This window comes from Leuresthes tenuis, unplaced genomic scaffold (assembly GCF_036924035.1).
Source record: "Leuresthes tenuis unplaced genomic scaffold, fLeuTen1.0.hap1 SCAF_22, whole genome shotgun sequence".
NCBI lineage: Eukaryota > Metazoa > Chordata > Actinopteri > Atheriniformes > Atherinopsidae > Leuresthes > Leuresthes tenuis.
The window spans coordinates 24,930,553-24,953,667 of NW_027325376.1; the positions used below are offsets into that span (position 1 = coordinate 24,930,553).

The 23,115-nt window shown below is 39.2% G+C and overlaps 2 protein-coding genes across 4 annotated transcripts in view; both read right to left on the reverse strand.

Moving 5' to 3' along the window:
* Window positions 1-12,232, reverse strand: part of mta2 (metastasis associated 1 family, member 2) — a 33,782-nt gene extending 21,550 nt beyond the window's left edge. The window contains exons 1-3 of the mRNA XM_072375801.1: window positions 11,809-12,232; window positions 1,929-1,996; window positions 197-290 (exon numbers count right to left, since the gene is read on the reverse strand). Coding sequence (XP_072231902.1) covers window positions 197-290; window positions 1,929-1,996; window positions 11,809-11,836 — 190 coding nt within the window. The 5' untranslated portion in view covers window positions 11,837-12,232. The remainder of the gene's footprint in view (window positions 1-196; window positions 291-1,928; window positions 1,997-11,808) is intronic.
* A 1,106-nt stretch (window positions 12,233-13,338) lies between these two features.
* Window positions 13,339-23,115, reverse strand: part of eml3 (EMAP like 3) — a 74,887-nt gene continuing 65,110 nt past the window's right edge. For all 3 annotated transcript variants that reach the window (XM_072375798.1, XM_072375799.1, XM_072375800.1), the window contains 8 exons: window positions 22,723-22,854; window positions 21,345-21,412; window positions 18,232-18,320; window positions 17,853-17,950; window positions 17,587-17,674; window positions 16,127-16,225; window positions 14,677-14,807; window positions 13,339-14,201 (listed from right to left, as the gene is read on the reverse strand). In XM_072375798.1, the coding sequence (XP_072231899.1) occupies window positions 14,001-14,201; window positions 14,677-14,807; window positions 16,127-16,225; window positions 17,587-17,674; window positions 17,853-17,950; window positions 18,232-18,320; window positions 21,345-21,412; window positions 22,723-22,854 (906 nt within the window). In that variant the 3' untranslated portion in view covers window positions 13,339-14,000. The remainder of the gene's footprint in view (window positions 14,202-14,676; window positions 14,808-16,126; window positions 16,226-17,586; window positions 17,675-17,852; window positions 17,951-18,231; window positions 18,321-21,344; window positions 21,413-22,722; window positions 22,855-23,115) is intronic.

Sequence of the window (23,115 nt, forward strand, 5' to 3'; positions counted from 1 at the left end):
ATCCAGAAATGTTCCTCTTAAAATGGATGTTTCAGACAAGAGTCTTAATTCAGCCAGATAGTAGACCATGTTGCAATATACAACACAAAGGTTAATCAAAAGCCACATCATACCAAACCATAACATACAAACGCTCATGTTACGTCACGAAAAAATGGCTTTGAGTGAAGGATTGAGCTGAGTGGGTAGTACTCACTTGCGTTGCTGTCTGCCAGAGTGTTGAGGTTGCCTGAGATGTCTCGCCTCCTAAACAGACACACCACTTTTGCCTCCACGTTCCCGTTCGCCGTCTGTAAGAGGATAGTTGGTGGTTAAAATCAGCATCATAGTGAAGCACTGGTGTTAATCACTCTCTGATGTTCCCCATTAGGCATATTTATAATAATTGGGTTTTCATCATACATGATGAGATTAATTCGATTATAGCTATAGTTGGACTATGCTCCTTATTTGGGCAAGGGCAGTTATCCAAGTATATATGGCAGTGAATAAATCGAAGTCCAATTTTTAGTCAGACTAAGGCGTATACTTGAACTTAATAGCTCAGTCTTATTGTAATTTAGCCATTAATTCGATTCTTTACAGTGCCATGTAACCCCACTGACTGATGAAGCAAACTTGTGTAATATTGTTTTATAGAAAACATGCATCAGACTTGTTTTAACTAACTAACGTGGGGTGAATATATTAGGCTGCATAAGGATAAGTGGCAGGTGGCAGGACAAAATATATTGCATAGAGAATAATAAAATTAATAGTAGTTAAGTAGAAACAAAAATTTTAGGAAGAGCATACAAACGAAACCAGTCATCTTGGTCATAAAGAGGATAAAAAGGAGGGTGAATTCCTTTTTACATGTCTAGGAGAATTTGCAAGGTTTATTGTCCTGTGGCAGCAGAGGAGGATCATTCGTGTAATCAATCGTGAACAATGCATTCTGTATGTCAGATCTGATGTGCATTATGCATTTCCATCTCTTCAAAAGTATCAATACTTTTTTTTTTTTTCCAAAGGGACAAAAAAAACCAAAACACTTGATGCAGGAATAAAATCAATCTTTCCCCCCAAATACTGCGGTTAACACCAGTTCTTTCTATGTGCAAGTTCAAAAAAGCACAAAGATAATAGATGACACCAATGAAAAAAAGTTCTTAATCCCTGTTTATGTGAAGGATTATAGTTGAAAACTTTTCTTTAAAATCAGAATGTGCGAACAAACACAGGTTGCCATAGGTGAGGATATTCTTTGTTAAGAATGCTAATGGAGCTTTTCCATTACATTATACTGTACAATTTGGTACAGTATGCATTTCTTTGGTTTTCCATTGTAAGGTAGTAAACTATTGGCAAACATTTAATCAAGCTCGTAATGCCATGATGTGAAATATTCTCTGAAATGTTGCTATATGGCAATCATGATATGAGCACCAAAGGTCAGAGAGCTTCCAGTTTCATTTCTTTTACAATAATCATGCTCACAGTGCTTCTCTCTTCATTCAACTCCAGTCTTTGCTTACTGTCTGTCATTTCTTGTGCTCAGCTGTCTTTAGCATTCCGGATGATATAGTCATCCTGGTACTCTGTAAAAGCACTTCCATGTAAGAGTGTTATGTAAATGAGCTTAGTCCTTTGATTGGGAAACAGCCCAGTGTCATTTGCTGATGCTGTTATATAAGTGGTTCCTGTACTAGTGCCCTGTCGTTACAGTAGCCATAATTTACAAATAGTAAACTCATGTAACTCATGTTTCTCCATGTAAAGCTGTAACAGATCGGTGTTTGACAGAATATTCTGTACCTGTGATATGAGCAAAGACAACACACACACTGGTAATGTTTTACAGAAAAGCAATAGTTACAGTATACATTTAACAATTATTGTAAAGAGAACAAAATTCAATGTTAAAAGTCAACAAGAAGACAACCAACCTTGTTGAGTTCTTCTATTCTTCGGATCAGGTAAGGGTTGCTGGAGGAGTTCTCAAAGTAAACATAGTCTGGAACAAACAAAGACAAAAGCATGTATGCAGCAGAACATTCTTCAAAACTCTGAACTTAGCTCTGAAAAAGGTGAAAGAAATGCTCGTTTTAATTCAAGCCTTAAAATACTCAGACCTAAGGGTCTAGCAACACAACAAAACTGCGTGAAACCTGAATAGTGTAAAAACAGTTTCCTAAATCCAGAGGATTTAAAGAAAAATTGTCCACAAAAACCCTTTATGGGTTTCAACCTCTGGAGAAACTTAAGAGGCTTTTATTGTAACTTACGGAATTATCCCTTAGGTTTATCATTACAGTTATTTCAATAATTCTGTTTATTCTTTGTCCCAAAAGGGAAATGTGTGCAGCAGGAATACACCACAACAATTAACACAAAGCAAAACAACCGCTTCTGCTGGAGTTAAAAACACACTAGAAATAGGTATAAAACACATTATCTATACAATAAACAAGTAAATAAATAAATAAGAGGTCACTAAAATTGGACATCTGTTTAAGGGCACTTGGGGTTTGGAAGCTTAAGGCAGATGGTAGCAGCTTGTATCTAATATACAAAGGGGGACAGGGCTCATGTACATGGCTTTGTTCAACTTTTTTTTTTTTATAATTTCAGTAAGACTATTGAACTTTATGTGTAGGACTGCAATGATTCCTCGAGTAACTCTATTACAAAAAATGATTGAGGAATTTCCTCTGCCTCGAAGCCTCGTTTAATTAAATTTAAAGCTCACATTTCACACAAATTCTTTTTAGTGTGACACAACATGCTTAGGTTACAGTAGGGCTACTCAATTATATATATTCAGGTGGGCCAGATTTTCAGACCAAAAAAATTAACGGGTCTTTGACCAGTAAGTAGCTGTTAAAACTTGAATAAATCAATAGATAATAGAAAACAAATTTATGTTTTGAAAAATAACCAAAGTTTTTTATGTATTTTCTGACAAAGGCAAATTAAAAATGCACATAATAAAATATTGAAAATGCTATCAAACATCCACACAACGCGAAGGGATGCTGCTGTAGCTCTTTCTTGGGCTGTGCATGACCGCACTATGGTTGTACAGCTCCTGCTGAAACATGCAATCAAACTGCACTTTAGCAGCCCTCTCCTGTAATCCCTCAGGACAGTTTGCGCAGAAAGTCCGGTGTTTCTCGATGTGGTGCCTCCGCACATTGCAATCTTTTAACACACCATGCACACATCTATTCTTTAAAAAAAAAAAAAAAGTGACTTTAGTTCATGTTAAGAACTGTAACATATCCAGAAGCAGTGCTTCCTAACTGTACTGTGTATCACTTGTAGTTTGTGGCAGATAACTTGTAACCTATTCTTCATTGAGTAGGGACTATTTATGAATAGATTTCTGAATTCAGTTATTTTAAGCACTTAAATGTGCTTAAAAAGCTGGAGCTTTTCAAACAGATGTAGATTAATAACAAATCCTTTGATTTGTTCAGTTTTTACATGGTAACAGAAGTGCATTACACATTACACAGTGTAGAGAATGCATCTTAGAGGTTCTCTGCCTAACATTGGGATCCATCTTCAACCACGTGCATGTACATGACCATGTGGAGGAAAAGTAAATTAAACTCTCAGCAACTTCACTTCACTTGACCCAGGAAACTGCCTGTTCATTTACCACCCGCACAAAACAGACTCATTGACCACAAGGAAGCACTGAAATTACAAGCATACTTATAGAGGGTTGGAAATAAGAACCCACTGGGTATTTTAGACGCCATGGTCATGGGTAAACAGAAGGCGGGAGGTCTTCCCCGCTTCAATGCATTAATGCAATTATTATAATATAGATGTGCTTAAGGGTGGCTAATTTGACTTAGTAGATGATGTGATGGATTTTAACACGATCTGTTCAGTGAACAGTAAACAAGAAACAGCTGATAATGATATCAATGAGACAGAAAAAAAATTAAGACATTCTATCACTTCTTATGTATGAAAATATTAATTCAGTCGCAAACTACATTTTTAAGTACTCCCTAGCCCCAGATGTTAAACCAGGGAGAAATGAGCTAAAAAGGTTCCACAAATTGGCTGTATTACTGTGTTTTTTCCTTCCTGTGATGCAACATGTGCATTGCTCCAGGCTTGAAAGGTGATAGCACAAACATTTAGCTTCATTTAGGATTAATCACTCACTGCTGATCTTTGCTGTCCTCCATGGCCAAACCTATCAGTGATTTTACCCAAAGATCTAAACATTTTATCCACAATTCAAAAAAGTTACAACAATCTGGAGTACATGGCAGCTGCATGCTGTAATGAACTAGATTAGACGTGGATTTAATCATTCTATATCAAACTTGTTTACTGTCTATTTAAAGTGCTGTGAGATAACATATGCTGTAAAATGGCACGACATAAATATCCATCCATCATTGACCACTTCTCCAGGGAATGGGTCACGGGGGCAGCAGCTTTAACAGAGAAACCCAGATCTGTCCCTGTCCCCAGCCACTTCCTCCAGTTATTCCGGGCCCCCCCCCCCCCGAGGCGTTCCCAGGCCAGCCGAGAGACATAGTCTCTCCAACGTGTCCTGGGTCTCCCCCGGGGTCTCCTCCCAGTGGGACGGGCCTGAAACACCTCACCAGGAATGCATCCAGGAGACATCCTAACCAGATGCTCGAGCCACCTCATCTGGCTCCTCTCAATGCAGAGGAGCAGCGGTTCTACTCTGAGCCCCTCCCGGATGACTGAGCTTCTCACCCGATCTCTAAGGGAGGCCCAGAAACCCTGCGGAGGAAACCCATTTCGGCCGCTTGTATCCGCTATCTTGTTCTTTCTATGTTCCTACCCTCACCTATGGTCACGAGGTAAGATGAGAGCTTCGCCTTCTGGATCAGCTCCTTCTTCACCACGATGGGTTGGAGCAGAGCCCGCATAACTGCGGACGCCGCACCGATCCACCTGTCAACCTCTCGCTCCATTCGTCCCTCACTCATGAAAAAGACCCCAAGATACTTGAACTCCTCCACTTAGGGAAGGATCTCATTCTCAACCCGGAGAGGGCATTCCACCCTTTTCCGGCTGAGGACCATGGTTTCGGATTTGGAGGTGCTGATTCTCATCCCAGCCGCTTCACATGAAATTCTGTCCATAAAAATTATGAACAGAATCGGTGACAAAGGGCAGCCCTGACGGAGTCCAACCTTCATCGGAAACACGTCCAACTTACTGCCGGCAATGCAGACCAAACTCTGACACCGGTCATACAGAGACCGAACAGCCCCTATCAAGGGGTCCGGCACTCCATACTCCTGGAGCACCCCCCACAGGGCTCCCTGAGGGACACGGTCAAACGCCTTCTCCACAAAAGTCCACAAAACCCGTGTAGACCATGTTGGGTGAACTCCCATGCAGTCTCCAGGACCCTGCTGAGGGTGTAGAGCTGGTCCACTGTTCCACGGCCAGGACGAAAACCACACTGCACCTCCTGAATAAGAGATTCGACTATCCGACGGATCCTCTTCTCCAGTACCCCAAATAGACCTTACCAGTGAGGCTAAGGCTGAGGAGAGGCAAATGAGGCAAAGAAGCCTTCAAAGCTAAAATCTATTTGGGGCAGAGAGGATGTTAACAGAGAGACTTTGATGTTATACTCATGTTATGTTGTTGGAGCAATGTTACAAGGAAGCTGCTAATAAAGTTGCATACGAGTACACAGTGGATTTACGTTTAGGATTATATTCACAATATAAAAAATGTACGTGTACCCTTCTCACCGCGGTAAAATTGTGAAGCGTTGACCGATCCACGGTGATAAAAAGGTTGGGAATCACTGGTCTAGGCTGCAAACTCTTGATTATGTTCATTCACCTGATTGGTGCAGAATCTTCCATGTCTGCCTGGCAATCAAAATCTTTTTAAAACCTCTAACCACTTCCTTGTTCAAGTCAGTTGAATGACCCTGTGAAGCTCCTATACAACTGTCATATCTATTCTGATCAATTCATTTATTCAATTTTGTGAATTATTATTATTTTTTTTTTTGCAGGATTCGAACCCCAGTCACCCACAGGAAAGGCGGCAATCTTACTGCCCTTGTGGGGATAGACAGTATACAGTTGTATATATATGTTCTGATGTAATGATAAAAAGTCATTAGTCATAGTCCCAAAATATCAGCTATTGGCAGCATAAATTAGGAGATATCAGCCCTTGTAAAAAGTTATCCTTCATCATAATGTTTAAAAATTACAGAGCCTCTTTGTAGCTTTTGATGCTGTTCCTATGAGTTAACTCCATTTGGTCCATCCACAAGCAGGGATAGCCTGCCTCTGGAAGATATCTCTGGGTTTCTATTGCATCACCGGAAATTGAAATGGAAAGACGAGGACCCAGAAAAGGAGGGGATTTCTTGCTCTATTTAACACACTGATGTAAAGTCTGAATAGGGAAGCATCACTTCAATTTTCACAGTGAAGAAACATAGCATCACGAATTACATAACACTGGATGACACACCAAAAGAGAATGTGCCTTCCTTTACATGAGCCCCATTGTAGCTCCTAAGAAAGTAATGCTGAAAGTCCCTCCCCATATTCAAGACAGACATCACTTCTTACGTTGTGAGACAAATTAAGTACAGCTTATTTTCTACCAGCAGGACAGCTAAAGGACAAGTGATCCAGGAAAGACACATGGGATATCAGAGGTTTCACACTACACGAGATAAGATGAACCGCAAACACGAGTTCAATTGATCAAATATTCTATGTTGTTAAAAAAAAAAAAAAAGGGAAGAGTTACATCTATATTGCGGAGGTATGCAAACCATTAGAAGTTAGATCAAAGGAGAAATAAACTTAAATACAGTTGCTGTTAAATATGTGTATGCGTGTTTATCATGGCTGCCTTGGGTATCCTCCATTCATTTTAGTGTGTCAGTTGTGCACGCCCTTAGAAATGACGTTATGCATGCAACGCAAGCTGCAAAATGTAAGTGATAGGTAGGGGCTGTGTAAACAAACTTGTGATGTTTCGATGTTTTGTATTTAGCAGAGTGCTTCTGCTTATATCCTGTAATCTGGTTAGAGCCTCTGGTCTGAGTGATTAGGTGTGCCCCCTTATAGAATCCTATGGGTGTGAGCAGTTACGCTGAGAAGGGAAACAGCTGCTTTTGTGAAAGTGAGGTAAAACAGCAACTGTATTTTCAGCTATAGTGTCTGTGGATGCAACTGTTTGATGTGGACATCTGCAGCTGGGGTGATGCAGAAGTGACGGAAGTCTAACAACATTGCCAATAATGCAAATATTTATGAGGATGTGTTTTCCTTCCGTTGTTGTGAGGCATTACACAACTAAGCAACTTCACCTTATTACTGTGTGGTCTACCTAATATCAATTCCATAGGCCTTTCAATGTCATAACTTTTTCCAACAGCAATATATGGGCCAGAATTGGCAACCCACTGCATTCGCAGTGTGAAATTTTGCCACAGATCGAGCGAACTGGCCTTTTTGTAAAAACTTAGCCTGAGAGATACCACAGCTTAGAGATAAAAGTGCACTGTTTCCACTGTGTGCTTGTTGATTGTCCACAATTCTAAGACATTAAGTTCTTTGTGGTGTGACTCCTGAAATGTTGTAGCGATGTTCCGGACAGCTGGCATGTGTGAACTTAAATGTCTCACATTCACTCCAGACATTTTGCAGAGAGTTTTTTAACCATTCCCCTTGTGAAATCTCTGGAAGATCAAAGAGTGAGACAATGTAGGAGCAAGCTAAAGGGAGCAATTGGACAACATAGGAGTAGAGTTGTCACGATACCAAAATAAGTAACCATGATTCTATACCAGACAAAGTATCACGGTTCCGGGTATTATCGCGATAATGCAGCCTTTTGTTTATTATTATTATTTTTATGAACTGCAATGTATTTGTACAAGTTATAAATACTTATTAATTACACATGTTGTTATGTGCATGATAAACATAATACTAATATAAATAATCGACTTAGGATAACAAATCCACTGTCTTTTAAAAAAATCTATTTGACAATAATGCTTCTTCTTCAACATAATAAAACAGAGGACAAAATACAATAAACAGGAACTGATTCCCTGTGAAAACTATATTTTTTTGTATTTTCTAGATGCTATGACATCTTTTAACTCATTCTTCAGCCTGTACACGGAGCATAATATTAGCCAATTAGAAAATAAACAGGAAATACTAACCTGGTATTCGAAATATAAATCTGGGTGACAACACTGCAGGTGTTTTATGAGGTTAGATGCGTTCCTTCCTTTGGCTCCTATAGCTTGATGGCAGCACATGCACAGTGGACAGCCATCATCTATTGCTTTACCGTCTGTGCCTTGTTTAAACCCAGAATAGTTCCAAATGTGGCTTTTGGAGTTTGTTTTTAGTGGTGCCACGAGCACGCTGTGGCATACTCGCCGCTCGGGCCCGATGCTTCTGCCATGGTGAGTGTGTGTGTGTTGTCTCGTGTTTGTGACCGCTGTGTGCGTGTGCACAACTGACACAACTGGGCGAGACGAATTTCTATCGAAGCGGAGCTGTCTACATGGAGTTTGTTCTAGCCGTCAGAAACACACGAACAGCCAATCAGCTAACAGACGAACCCAGGGTGCGGAAGCAGCCCATCATATCCCGGAGGCCACGAGTAACAGGCAAACAGCCAATCATTCAGCAGCTGTGTAGTTGGGTTGCAGTGGTTGCCTTGTGGGTTTGTTTACAAGGGAGTAGCAAGCGATGAGAAGCCGGGAGGAGAGTCGAGGCGGCCGCTGTGTAGCAGAAACTGGAACCGTTAGTATAGCAATCCACGGTAGTACCGTCATGTAGAATTTCTAGTATAGTAGGAACCGTAACGATTTGGCACCGCGTGTATTGTGCAACTCTACATAGGAGCAAATATTACAGGGCCACATTCATTGCTGCTATGCAAGTAGGTAAGTCTGCGTGATGGTTAAGTGTTGCCGTTTTATTTTCTCTCTGCTGACCTGTATGATGCTTTCCACTCTCTTCACTATTATTGGTACATTCAGATACATGCGATACCAATACCATCTCAAGAAGGAGCCTTATCTGCTATCTGCTTCTCAACGTGTTGTAATGAAAACAATCATTCCGCATCATGTCCTGCTTCCAGTATACTCTTGACAGATGTACCAGTATAGTTTTTCTGATGCTTTCATCGCCTTATACTATAAAGTTAGAATGAGCAACAACTCTATTTCATTGTCTGGCCACACAAACTAATCACATTTTTCTTATGGTTTAGCCACTGCACAAACTTAAGTCTGAAGTTTTTGCCAAGAGAATCATCACAGTAGACATGCTCAGAATGTCAAGGGCTTAAACACCAAACAGAACCAGCAGCAACAAAGGGGTCCTTCTGCTGGGTCTCCTCCGTTACCAGCATCTTGGTAAAAAAAACAACAACAAAGAAAAAAAAAAAAGGAAAAAAAAAACACACTGAACTGCCAGCAAGGAAATATCTACACCTTTGCAAGCAGACATTACTCTGCAGAACAGAAGGGGTGGTATTCAACATGAGTAACAGGACAACCATGTTGATGAAAAAAAAAATAACAAAGCAGTATTTGCTAATTTCACCATTGTTATTAGCTCACCATAGAAATTTGAGTATTGTTTGGATGATTACTTTAGTGAGAACTTAACAACACTTGGCCTATCATGAAAAAAGATAATATGAGGCAAAGATTAAAAATAAATTCAACTGTTCCAAGTGATGGCTTGTCCAGCAATGCTGAATAAGCCAATTACATCTCTCACTGACAGACCAGGTGCAAAATGAACATGGCGAATTGCCAGAAAGAAACAAAATAATGACGTGGTTCAAAAACGCAGATGGCATGGTTGGGGTTGGAGATTATCCGAGGCCGTCCCTGCGCCTTGACTCGGCAAGATGCAGGGTACCCTAGATCGCCAGTCTATCACAGGGCCAAACAAGACAAACAACCATGCACGAACACACTTACTCAAATTTGACAAGGGTCAATTTTAGAGTCGCTAAACAATGTAGCATGCATGTTTTTAGATACTGGGAGGAGGCCACAGAGAGAACCCACACATACAAAGGGAGAACATGCAAACCCTACACAGAAAGGCCCCAGACAGAATTCAAACCAGGAACCCTTTTGCTGTGAGACAACGGTGCTCCAATTAATTAGAACAATCAAAATAATTGTGCCCCATTGCTTTTATTCACTATTAAATGGTCTTATGTATTACTATATCAGCCCACCTAATATGGAGTTTAAAAGACATTTTAATTACTTTGTATTAAATTTTGATGATACATCACAATGTAATTTTCCAAAATTACAATTATAATTTTAACATATATGAATAATCGAATTGTGTACTATATTATGCAGAGCAGTGTTCAATTAGCATGACCCAAATAACGTGCAAACTCTTTTGAAGGCCCACACAGCGAAAAGTCTATGAAAAGTCACCCTGTCCATCAACTATTTTTGCTTCCACGACAAATGCGTCAAGTCTATGAACTGTGCTAACATCATTGCTAAAAGCTACAGAACGGACAATGATAAAAAGCAATTATGAAGAAAATTCGACAAATCGGCATCAGCAGTAAAGTTTATTTCTTCTAATAACGCGATCAAAGTTAGATTGCACAAGATAGTGAAGGTAATCTACGTGGCTTCCTGTAGTCTACCTGCGCTGGGTTTCTCTCCAAAATGCCGTTTAAACATGAACATCTTAACCAACCATTCTGCAACATTTTCACTTTAACTTAAAAATACTAACGGACATGTAATTGAAGCTTTTTGGTTAGGTAAATACGTTTCAATCATTTGGAAACTATATGCCGCCTTAATTTAAGAAAGGAAAACGAATACCAACTCTGACAGTGTTACATTAGAACTATAAGTAACATTACTTATAGTTTCAGTTCAAGGAGTATAGTTCACGGAATATAACACAAAATTAAGTGAGTCACTAGTCATCGTTACAGCAATATCGCATAATGTAGCTTTTCAAGCTATAGTAACGTCACGTGACTTGAAGCTAACTTAACTTAGCAATCAAAGTTAGCACGGCTAACACTGTCCGTTGCAAATTAAGTGATATGGCGGAAGCGATAATGAAATGAACCCATCCTTCCAACAAAGCTAGCCAAACTAGCAGCGACACATGTCGCTAGAAATATTTAGATAGCACCGTCATCTTAACGGCTTGCAGCTAATGCTAAAAGTATTTAGTCTATTTATTTATAGACAATACGATATGTACACATTCCACGACAGAAAATGTGACAATTTACGGTTTCCTCGTTTCCTTACAACAACAAGTACAATACGCGGCGCACAGTATCCACTTTGCACCGTTATTTAAGATTTTCAACAACTTTTAGAAGCAGTTCATGCTACCCCGCAACTGCTTGTTGTGGGATATTTTGATGAAAATTGATCTTATTTGGTAGAACAGAGTAAACAGGAGATCGCATCGATTTGTTTCTAAAGTTTATTTGAAAAACTAGTGCCTTGTATTTGATGTGTTTATAGAAGCAACGCATATTCACATTAGTTTTACCAAACTAAGTCATGATTAATTTGCTAGGTTACATCACAATTTATATGCCTTAACATAAACCACGTTAAATCTTAGCAAAACTTGACGTACGCACGAAAGCTAGGACAAAGCTAGCTTTAGTTAGCGGCTAACCGATCAGACAGCTAGCGGCTAGCTAGCCACCTTACTGTTGAAAACGAACAATCACGTTGTGTGCGTGTAAAGGGGGGGTCTCAAAAATATAATTCCTTACCTCCCACTCGGTACATATTGGCCGCCATCCTACTGTAACCTTTGTCAAAATTAATCCCAAGGTATTCCCTGCTTGGGCAAAAATATCGACGGGGATCTATATTATTCCTTCATTTATCTTAAGACACCCCCACCGCGAAACAAAGCCGGTTCCAGGCACAACCAGCCGAGCTGTGGCGGGTAAAAAGTTGAAAGTTTCCGTTAGTAATGCTTCTGGGGTTGTCCCCAAAAATACAAGTGTCTTTTTTCGGCCCCTTAGACGACCTTCCTCTCCTCTTCCTCATTCACTCACGCACTCATTCACACACAGCTAGCCTGTCTCTTGCTCCACTCTTCCTCCCATCCTCCGCTCCAAGCTTCATCCTCCTCTTCTTCACCTCCGCTCAGTTCAGCATACACACTCGCACAAAAAAAAAAAAAAAAAACACACTGACTGGTCCCCTTCGATCGTGCGCAGACCGTCATCTTCGGAAATTGTCGACAATCTCCGGTAAACCACAACTTTTCACTAGTTTGATTATATATATAGTACCTATTTTCTGAATGGTAATAACTATGACTTTACAAACAAATATTGTACAGAATTTTCATCTTTGCATCAATGCAAAAAACAAACAATTTTTTTCAATTATGAAAGTACATACTACATGGATTGTATGGCAGAAATTAATATTGCTTATTTATTTTTTGACAAATCAATGTCAAAACACATAATTCTGACTACAATGTCATGCTTTTAAAAGAAAAACAAAAAACAACTCTTATTTTGTATAAAAAAAATAGTGTTATCAATCAAAATACCATTTTAATCAATTTCATGCTTTTAACTAAAATATTGACCAAGCATGTCACAAGTTAGACTAAAGTGTTTCATTTCCTGTATACATAGGCACTCAGAGAGAATGGGTAAAGCACACACACACAAATAAGTATATATTATATATACTGTACAAACATATATATATATATATATAAATCATTATATATGGATTTTGTGTTGACCATATTTTTTCTTTCCTAAAAATGATTTCATATGTGTAAAAGTTGGGGAACTCATTTACCTTAAAGTCAATTCACTGCAACTGCTGTATTTATACTTGCTGTATTTCTTACACTGTGATAAGTGAAATTTATTTATGCATATGTCAAAGAATTTGCCATTACAGTGCTTTGCTGTTGTAAAAGTTAAAGCTCTCACCCCAAAACAATCTCAGCAACCTATGCTTTTATATGCTTCTTGCTTTGTTAATATAACAAGAGATATAATCCAACACAGAACTACACAAACTGTAAAAGACACCCTCTCTGCATTACTAAACATTTGAAATATTACTTATTTGTATCTATAATACTAATAGATGGGAACCTAACCTCCAGATTGGAAATAACTGACTTACCTGTAACCATTTTCCTGTTTCAACACAATTATGTGGCCTCTAGCTGCAACTACTAGTATTCAGTCTTATGTGCTCTCACATGGGTCCTCATGAGGCAGCACTGCCCCCTAGGGACATTTCACACACAACACACCTTCCAGTCTTCACTTATTTATTGAGAGCTTGATCAATACAAAATCAATATATTGCAAACAGTCTTTTAAATATATACAAAACAGTACCAAATTAATAATTTTTAAGTGTACATAGGTATTTTCAGAAGAATGCATTAGTAAGATGAAGAATTTATTTCAATCAAACAGGTCTGTTTGATCTAATGTCAGCATAAAAGCCTATGTCTTAACTTAGATGTCAACCAAACACTAGTCAAGATATAGGAGAATATGTAAGAATATCTCTATAGGCACGGTGGCTTAGTCCATACAACACGTAGGGAAATTTGGTAAACAAGATAGACTGAAAAACAGGCATGTTCACAGAAAACCAAAGTGACAACAGCAGTCGGGATCTGCACCACCAAACAGACTGCTCCTAATGGTCCTCACCAAATATGTCACAGAATGACAAAGATTGTGAGTTACAGGAAATATTACACTGTTCAATTTGACAAATGTTTACATGAATTATGTGTAACATTAATATGGATATTTCCCCTTTGGATGATTCCTTTATGTTCTGTAAGAAACTGACAGCAGTGGCATAGCAGAGGTCAAACTAAGCTGATAACTGACTCACTCCTCTGTGGCTGTGAGGGAACATACCTCCCTCCTTTCACCATTATTAACACCAGCCCTAACTAGCTGGAAACAGGCTCTGGAGAGCTGGTGGAAGTGGACGAGGCCAGTCTCTCTCCACTGTCTCCCATCCCGCTCCCGATCACCCTCCACTGAAGGATGCAGGTGTCCTTCCCACCCATTGAGAGTAAGTGGGAATCACTGTGGGTGAAGCACACATTGGTGACGTGACTGCCATGGCCCTCATATTTGTGGCTTGGTGCCTGGGAAAGAAAGCAAAATATTTGAAAAATAAGAATGAGAGTTCAATTCATATTGGCAGAGAGGAAATCTCCTCCCAGTTCATTCTTTGCAAAGCTGGATAAACATGCTAGAAGTAATTCCTAACAATTTTATGAACTTCTTAGCGTTTAAAGCTAGAGAAGATGCTGAATCAGGACTGTACTCATGTAGCAGTACTCATAGCAAGTTATCCACAGTCAAATCTCAGACTCTCACTATACCTGCTCTTAAAATTTGGAGTTCTTTAATGAACAATATCAATAACAAAGTGTACTGTGATATGTGCCGGCATAACCGGGAGTGGGGGTAGTGGTAAGATTGCCACCTTTCATGTAGGTGACCAGGGTTCAAATCCCCTACAGTAGGGGTCCTCAGGCAAGACCCCCTTACTCTACCTGCCTTACGCTTATGTGTAAGTCGCTTTGGATAAAAGTCTGCCAAATACGTAAAGATTACCTTAGGTTTAGGACAGGGATACTGGAAGAGGTGGACCTTACAGAAGTCATCAGCCACAGCCACAACCCTCTCACTATGGGAGCGGCATAGTGCATTAATGTCTGTGCCATCAGAGCCCTCCAACCACACACCTGAGGATCACAGAATCACAGGCATGATTTTCAAGTTTAACATGATATAATAACATCAAGGTATTTAGGGGCACTAATGGTGCAAAATACGCTATACTGCCAAAAGTATTCGCTCATCTACCTTTACACGTATATGAACTTTAAGTGACATCCCATTCTTAATCCATAGGGTTTAATTTGACATCAGCCTACCCTTTGCTGCTATAACAACTTCAACTCTTCTTTTCCACAAGGTTTAGGAGTGCGTTTATGGTTTTTTGACAATTCCTCCAGAAGCGCAATTGTGAGATCAGACACTGATGTTGGACGACAAAGCCTGGCTTGCAGTTCCCGTTCTGATTCATCCCAAAGGTGTTCTATCGGGTTGAGGTCAGGACTCTGTGCAGGACAGTCAGGTTCTTCCACACCAAACTGGCTCATCCATGTCTTTATGGACCTTGCTTTGTGCACTGGTGCACAGTCATGTTGGAACAGGAAGGGTCCATCCCCAAACTGTTTCCACAGAGTTGGGAGCATGAAATGGTCCAAAATCTCTTGCTATGCTGAAGCATTCAGTTCCTTTTACTGGAACTAAGGGGCCAAGCCCAGCTCCTGGAAAACAATCCCACATCATAATCCCCCCCTCCACCAAACTTTACACTTGCCACAATGCAGTCAGACAAGCACCGTACTCCTGGCAATCGCCAAACCCAGACTCATCTATCAGATTGCCAGATGGAGAAGCGTGATTGGTTACTCCAGAGAACGCATCTCCACTGCTCTAGAGTCCAGTGGCGGACTCTACTGCACCACTTTACACCACTGCACTTTGCATTGCACTTGGTGATGTATGGCTTGGATGCAGCTGCTCCATGGAAACCCATTCCATGAAGCTCTCTACAAACTGTACTTGAGCTAATCTGAAGGCCACATGAAGTTTAAAGGTCTGTAGCGATGGACTCTGCAGAAAGTTGGCCACCTCTGCACACTGTGCATCAGCATCCACTGACATTTTACGTGACCTACCACTTTGTGGCTGAGTTGCTGTCCTTCCCAATTGCTTCCACTTTGTTATAATACCACTGACAGCTGACTGGAATATTTAGTAACGAGGAAATTTATGCTTGTACCACGCTGGAATTCACTGAGCTCCTGAGAGCGACCCATTCTTTCACAGATGTTTGTAGAAGCAGTTTGCATGCCTAGGTGCTTGAATTTATACACCTGTGGCCATGGAAGTGATTGGAACACCTGAATTTAATTATATGGATGGGTGAATGAATACTTTTGGCAATATAGTGTACAATAAGGAACAAAACATGGTCTTTAGTGTTTCTCACCCATGACATGGAAACCAAGCACACAAGTGTAAGAGGCCCATTCTCTGTCTTTACTCTCAAAACGGTTCCTCAGTAGCTTACATCCTGCTGCAATGTCCCCTGTTAAAAACATTCACAGTTAGAGAAGTTTATTTATTTATAAAGTACTTTTGAAAAAAATTATTTTGACCAAAGTGCTGTGCATAGAAAAAAAACTGTTCAGGCAGCACAATTATCACAATAAAAGACTAGAGCAGTAATACAATAAAGGCAATAATAATTTGATATTCATTTATATAAATTCTAAAAAGAAATTAATAGAAACAAAAACTGAACTTTTCTATGGAAATAAAAACCTAGTAATAAAAATATGTTTTAAGACCAGACTTAAAAACAGGGAATGTTGAAGTATGTCAAACACCCAGAAATAATTAGTTCCATACTTTTGGGGCAACAACCGCAAAGGCCCTTCTATGCATATTCTAAGTGCCCTAGTCTGGACCTTGAGACAACTAAAAGCAACAAATCAGTAGATTTGAGTGATCTAGGTCTGATAAATACAAAAGAGACTATCCACTTAAATGCCTTAAGTCAACATTAAAGCCTTAAAATCAATCCTAAAACATACCGGGTGAAGGGAAGCCGTAGTGAGGAGATGTACTCGCCCTGATATGTTCATGTTACCAGATTACCTTCAGCACTATGAACAAACTGTAGCCGTGAAAGGGAGGCACTGCAGGCCTCCTATATGGGTCCAAAGATCATTAAAACACGTTCAAGGCCATCCAAGCCTTTTTTTCTCTGAGAGACACTTGTAACAATGGTTTTGGTGAAAATATTTCTTGTGTTTCAAGGACGGGTAAATCGGTGTCATCAGCATAACTATAAATGACATACCATATTTCTTAAGACTGAAGCCAAGGGGGGTATCAAGAGGGAAAATAACATGGAAAAGTTTTCTAGTAGTCACACTGTCTGAGGACATAAGTGCAAAAAAGATGTACAGGTCTAGTGCAAAGCCTGTAGACTCTAAAAGTGTATCAAGTCTTAGCTATCAGATTGTCCAAAATTCCCTGAACACTGACACTAAATGTCTAAATATGACGAATTGTGCAAGTTCACCAGGGTTTGAACACTCTAGCTGCAAAGTGCCTTGAAAAACTGTTGGTGTACCATGGACAACTAGTGCGGGTTTAAAGCTAAAGGTTGCACATATTGAATATTGACTTTATCTTTACATAAAATCCTATACAGATGTGAACGTGGTTCAATATGAGGTTCAATGTCTTGCCCAAGGGCACCTCAACATCTTGAGGGGTTGACGAGCAAACCACCAACTTTAGATTGGAAGATAACCATTGAACTAAGGCTGTCCCAGCTCAGTTAACTAATTGATTAAAAAAAATAATGGCATTTTTTGGAAGGCATTTTACTTTGTTTTATTTCCTCTAATTTCAGCACAGTTTTTGATGTTTACTTACAGTAAAGGATCTCATAGTCGCCTGAATTAGACATGATGTACTTCCCATCCTTGGACCAATCAAGATGAGTTATGAAGCTGGAGTGTCCCTGAATAGGTAAGCAAATATCACGGGACATTAAAATCTTTCAGTATGAACATTTTTTTATTCTGCATTTTCCATTCTGTCAACAATGTTGACACTCAATTAATTAGTTTCTCTTCATACTTCACACCATTTCTGTAGCTGAAAACATGACATCTACAGGGCTCTGATATTCAACTCACATTACATCGCCCGAAGCGGGTGTAGCGACGGCCATTCTCTGTCACATTATAGATGTAGATAAAGTTATCGTGAGATCCAACAGCTAAAAAACTTCCGTCTGAAAACACAAGGCGACGATCACAAAGTTAAAGGGGATATGCAGACTTCTTTTGGGTCAAGTTTTTTTTTAACTTTATTGCATGCATTTCCTTCTCTATGTACAATAAAATCCAGTCTCATGTTTGAGGTCCCCCATAAAATGCCCACAGAAATTATTTTTGGATGACATTAAATTACTTTGACAGCCTAAAGCCCCCCCCCCGACAAAATTCTTGTGTCGATGTTAAACCCATCTGTAATGTCTACAGTCATAAAACTAGGAGGTTGTAGATGACTGACCTGGTGAATATCTCATGACAGACAACTGTTCATTCCCATCAGTGGATTCTGAAATCACCTCACTGGTCAGCAAATCAAGAACCACCCATCTGTTGAGTGTTAACGGCGTGATGGAGAAAATTAAAGAGTACACAGGTAAACAGAAATATTAACAGACAGAATGCTGGACTGTTCATTTGTAACAGTTATGTTTATTTCTCGTAAAACTGCTCTTTAGTTTCTCTAATTTTTCAAAATTCTATTTTTGAATGAATGAGATTGAATGTGTAAAACATTTTTTAAAATATCTATTACAGTTTGGTTGAGGATGAATTTGTACAAGCACAATAATAAGTGAGAGAAGCTGAACATATACACAAGTTTAATAAATAGCCATTGCTTTTAATTTTTTTTATTGCACTTGCTTCGAAGTGCATTGAATAACTAGTTGTGGTTTTAGAGTTTGGGCATATTCTTTATGTTAGCAGGCTCACCAAATCAGAGCCAAAGGGAGAGTAAATCCATCAAGTGGGTAAAGATATTGTCATGATGGTAAATGGACTTGTACTTGTACAGCGCTTTTCTAGTCTAGCTGACCACTCAAAGCGCTTCACTACATGCCGCATTCACCCCACTCACACACATTCATACAGCACGTCTTAGGATATAACTACGTGCTTTCTAAGCATTCACACACATTCATACCCCCAATGATACACTGGGGCAACGTGGGGTTCAGTGTCTTGCCCAAGGACACTTCGACATGTATCCTGGGGAAGCCAGAGTCGAACCACCGACCTTCCGATTGGTGGGCGACTGCTCTTCCTCCTGAGCTACAGCCGCCCCTATTCAATATATGCCCTATCTATTCAATATATTCCCGCTGTCATCTCTTTATGTTTCTCTGCCAGTCGTGGTCATGTTAGTGTTCCTTTTCCTTTACTCAGTCAGTCTGGTTACCTTGTAGTTCTTTGGCTTTGTTACCACAGTTTGGTTTTTGGAATCCCAGCTACAGTTTTAAATAAATCACATTTTGTTTTTCCTAAACTACTTGCCCTCATGTCTGCTTTTTGGGTCCTTTTCATCCAACAACTGTGACTGACATGACTCCAAATAAAGGCTAATGTAGCTTTGATAGAATAGAAGAAGAATAGAATAGAAAAATACTTATTCACTTTCACTATACTTGACTTTATTTTTCCAGAGGGGAAAATTAAAAAAAAATCTATAATGATCTGTAAATAGGCAACTGTGAGGAACAATTCCTTTATAAGGTGATACTTCAGAGGTTATCAAATCAGTTCTTACTGTTTTAAGAAATGATTAGCCTAATTTACCATAAAGAAAAGCTGTCAACTGTCAGTTGAAGTCTGATATGTGAACACTGTTTGACCCCAGGTTGAAGATTTCATTGATTTAATTAGCAATACTTGCTCACTAAGATTCAGGTGATTTTAAAGCTGATAGCAAATGCAGGGACCAACATGTCTAAACATTATTTTTCCCCAGTTTAGTATGGCCTTACATACAGAAAGTCTTGTAAGTAGTCCTGAGAAGTAACCATGCAATGCAGCGCAAAATAATTCTATATTATAGCTGCTCAAACCACAGAACAGCCTCCATAACTACACTTCTGAAGTCAAGCAATCAGAGTCAGACTTCTGTTGGCAAGCTCCATGCATATGAATTGTCTGATTAATCAGAACACTAACATTGTTCCACTGGTGTTAAAAAGTTGTTCAACACTGATGGAGGAAAGAAAAAGTTTGGCCATAGCAGTCCCTCCATGCTATCCATCTGCACTGAGCTCTCAACACACTGTTTGGTTGATGGTTTGGTTAGTGACTGTCGCTCAGGAAGAGCAGTCGTCTGACAATCGGAAGATCTATGGTTTGATTCCTGGCCTCCAGGACCACATGTGTTTTTGGACAAGACACTGAGCCCCACGTTGCCTCTCATAAACACATTGGTGTGTGAATGAGTGAATGTGTGATGGAGAAAAAAAGCACTGTGTAGTCTTTAACATTGTAACGACTAAGACGTGCTGTATGAGTGTGTGTGTGTGTGTGTGTGTGTGTGTGTGAATGGATGAATGTGGCTTGTAGTATAAGCGCTTTGAGAGGTCAACTAGACTGGAAAAGTGTTAAATAAGTACAGTCAATTTACTGAGGAGGCAAGATGTTGGATTAACTATGCAGTCATTTTAGTAGCTGTAGTTGAGTTATTTCTTGACTCTGTGCGTTTTCATGCTCTGCAAGTTTCATGTTCTATTCTGAGTTATGCTTCCCACAGCCGGTTTTCCTTTTTTTTATATGGCAGGGTAACATTAAGCATATGCTCCCTTACAGAATTTAACAACTGCTGGATTCAGAGACCCAAGCCATTGGCACGCCAACAATTTACCCTCTTTGGAAGTATATATATAAAAAAAAAAAAAAAGTCACATCTTGACATATATTGATATACAGATCTCCAAAAAAAGGTGTATTGGTTAATATATCAAGTAAATAACATCTAGAGTACATATATACAAGGCTTATTTGGCATGTTATTCCTATTCTTGTCCAAATGGCAGAGATATAGGATTTGAAATATCACCTGTGTCCTTTTTCCTTACTAACCCCTGAAGTTTAGGGGAAGCATCCAAATCTAAAATATCAATAAAATAATAACTAAATAATAATCACTGGAAATATAACAAATTATACATTACATTTGAAAAATATTGGTAAAACTAAAGTTTTACCAACAGTGACATAACACCCCCCACCCCACAACTGTGAGTTGGGTCTTATCCCAACATGTTTCCATGCAGGAAAACCTGTTGATATTTTCTGAAGTTAGAGGTTCTGTGCCACGGGGGCAAAGTTAAGCTGCCATCTCACTCTAAGGGTGGTAAGTCCTATGAAGTTTGAAGGTATTTTAAAAAACAGAGGAAAGACCCCCCTGTGGACTCTTGAAGACTACTCAGGACCCACCACCACCAAATAAATAAAAAACACATTTGTTTTGGCAGTTTGAAAGTGCTTCTGTTATGTTTTAGTTCATTTTCATGTGCTGAACTTTGCCATAAATTGAAACAATATTTAAATTTTTTGATTTTTAAAAATGAAATAGCCTTGATGCTGTATTACCTTCCCGTGCTGAGGCCGACTGAAACTACAGATCCGTTCGGGCAGAAGTCAGCACACAACCCATATTCCTGCCAGAGACAAAAAAAGGCATTGAAAATATAAACTCCATGTCAACAAAAGTTGGGAAGATTTCTAAAATGCATTAAAAATTAAATACCTTCAAAATTTGTTTGAACTCTTTAACAGACGTGGGAAACTTTCAGTGTCCCCACTGATCAACCTTAATTTTATGCAGAAATGTTCAACAAATCTAGGATTTGATGTCAGCATCACACAAAATAAAAAATCTAATTTGGATCGAGGCACAGAAAAACAGGAGTTGGATTATTCTACAATTAACAGATTAATTGTTGACAGATGAGGGTGTCTGGATTGGATACCAAAGAAGCATCCTACAAAGGCTTACTCCTGCCCAGCAAGGATGTATTGTGAGTCTGAAGCATTAGAATACTTTTTTCTTGTAACTAGCAACATTAAGTAACAATATTAGTTTAGCACCTCAATGAATCCTTTACTAGTTACTTTGTCATATGTATAATTTAGTATTGTTGAAATCTGACTAAATCTACCTGCGCATTTTGTTGCCACAAAACAAACAAAAATGAGAAGAACAAACAAAAAAACCCCCAAACTGCCTGATGTCACTCCACAGCAAGTAGCCCGTTCACACATCAGTGCACACAGCTAGCTGACTAACTTTACTGACCAACATTACCCAACACTGGTCATGGCTCAGTATTTTGCGGTTCCCTGCCTCTGAAATCAATGTTGAACGCTTGTGATCTTTGAAGGTAAATTCCACAGCAAAAGTGCAATAAAAATGAGAGTTCTCAGTTCCCAAACAATTAAAAAGTGTAAATAATGTCTCTCCCCCACTTTTTTTTGTTTCTGGCATCAAATACTAAATTTGTTTATATTTTTTGAATACAACAGATTTGCTCAGTGCTGAAAATAATTGTCTTTGTAATTGTGTCTGTTAGATAAATGTTCAAATTAATTAAGAAATTATTGATTTTGATATTTTGTTGCAAATTTCCCAACTGTTGTGAAAATTATGTTAGTAAATTAAGTTGACAGCCCATTCAGACTTGATGTAACATATAGTATCTCACCTTTTAAGTCTGATGCAACGTGAGCATTGCATGAACATTTTCAAGAATCTTAAACATTTCTTTATATTGATAAACACAAGGGCAAAGTCGATTGTTTCAAGCAAAAGGTTTAACCTCCTAAAAGGTTCTTGTTTCCTATTTTTTTTTCAATGGACAACTTTTAATTTTCCATATAACTCAGGTCTTAGAATGCTATATTCTATGTAAAGCTGATGAATGAACACATTCAAGAAAGAAAGCTGGAGTCGAGGGGCAGTAAGTCCTACCTCCAAGATGATACACCAATCCAGCTTGTGTTCCTCTGTGTTCCACAAACACACCTGCCTGTCATGACCACAGCTGAGGAAAATATTCTGCGCGGGGTGAGTAGCTAGACCCCACATCTCATCTACATGACCCTGAGACACACACACACACACATATATGTAACAATACGTGAAACATCAAAGTAAGATTGTTATGTTGTGTCTATGTAATGCTCATACAAACTCTCAAATCAATTTAGAGCATCAATAAAAGTTGTATTCAAATAAAACAATGTTCAAATCCTTCTAAGTATTAGCTCTATAAATTTGGTGATGTGGTGGTTAGCACAGTCGCCTCACAGCAGGAGGGTTCCTGGTTCAAATCCCAGCGGGGGCCTTTCTGTGTGGACTTTG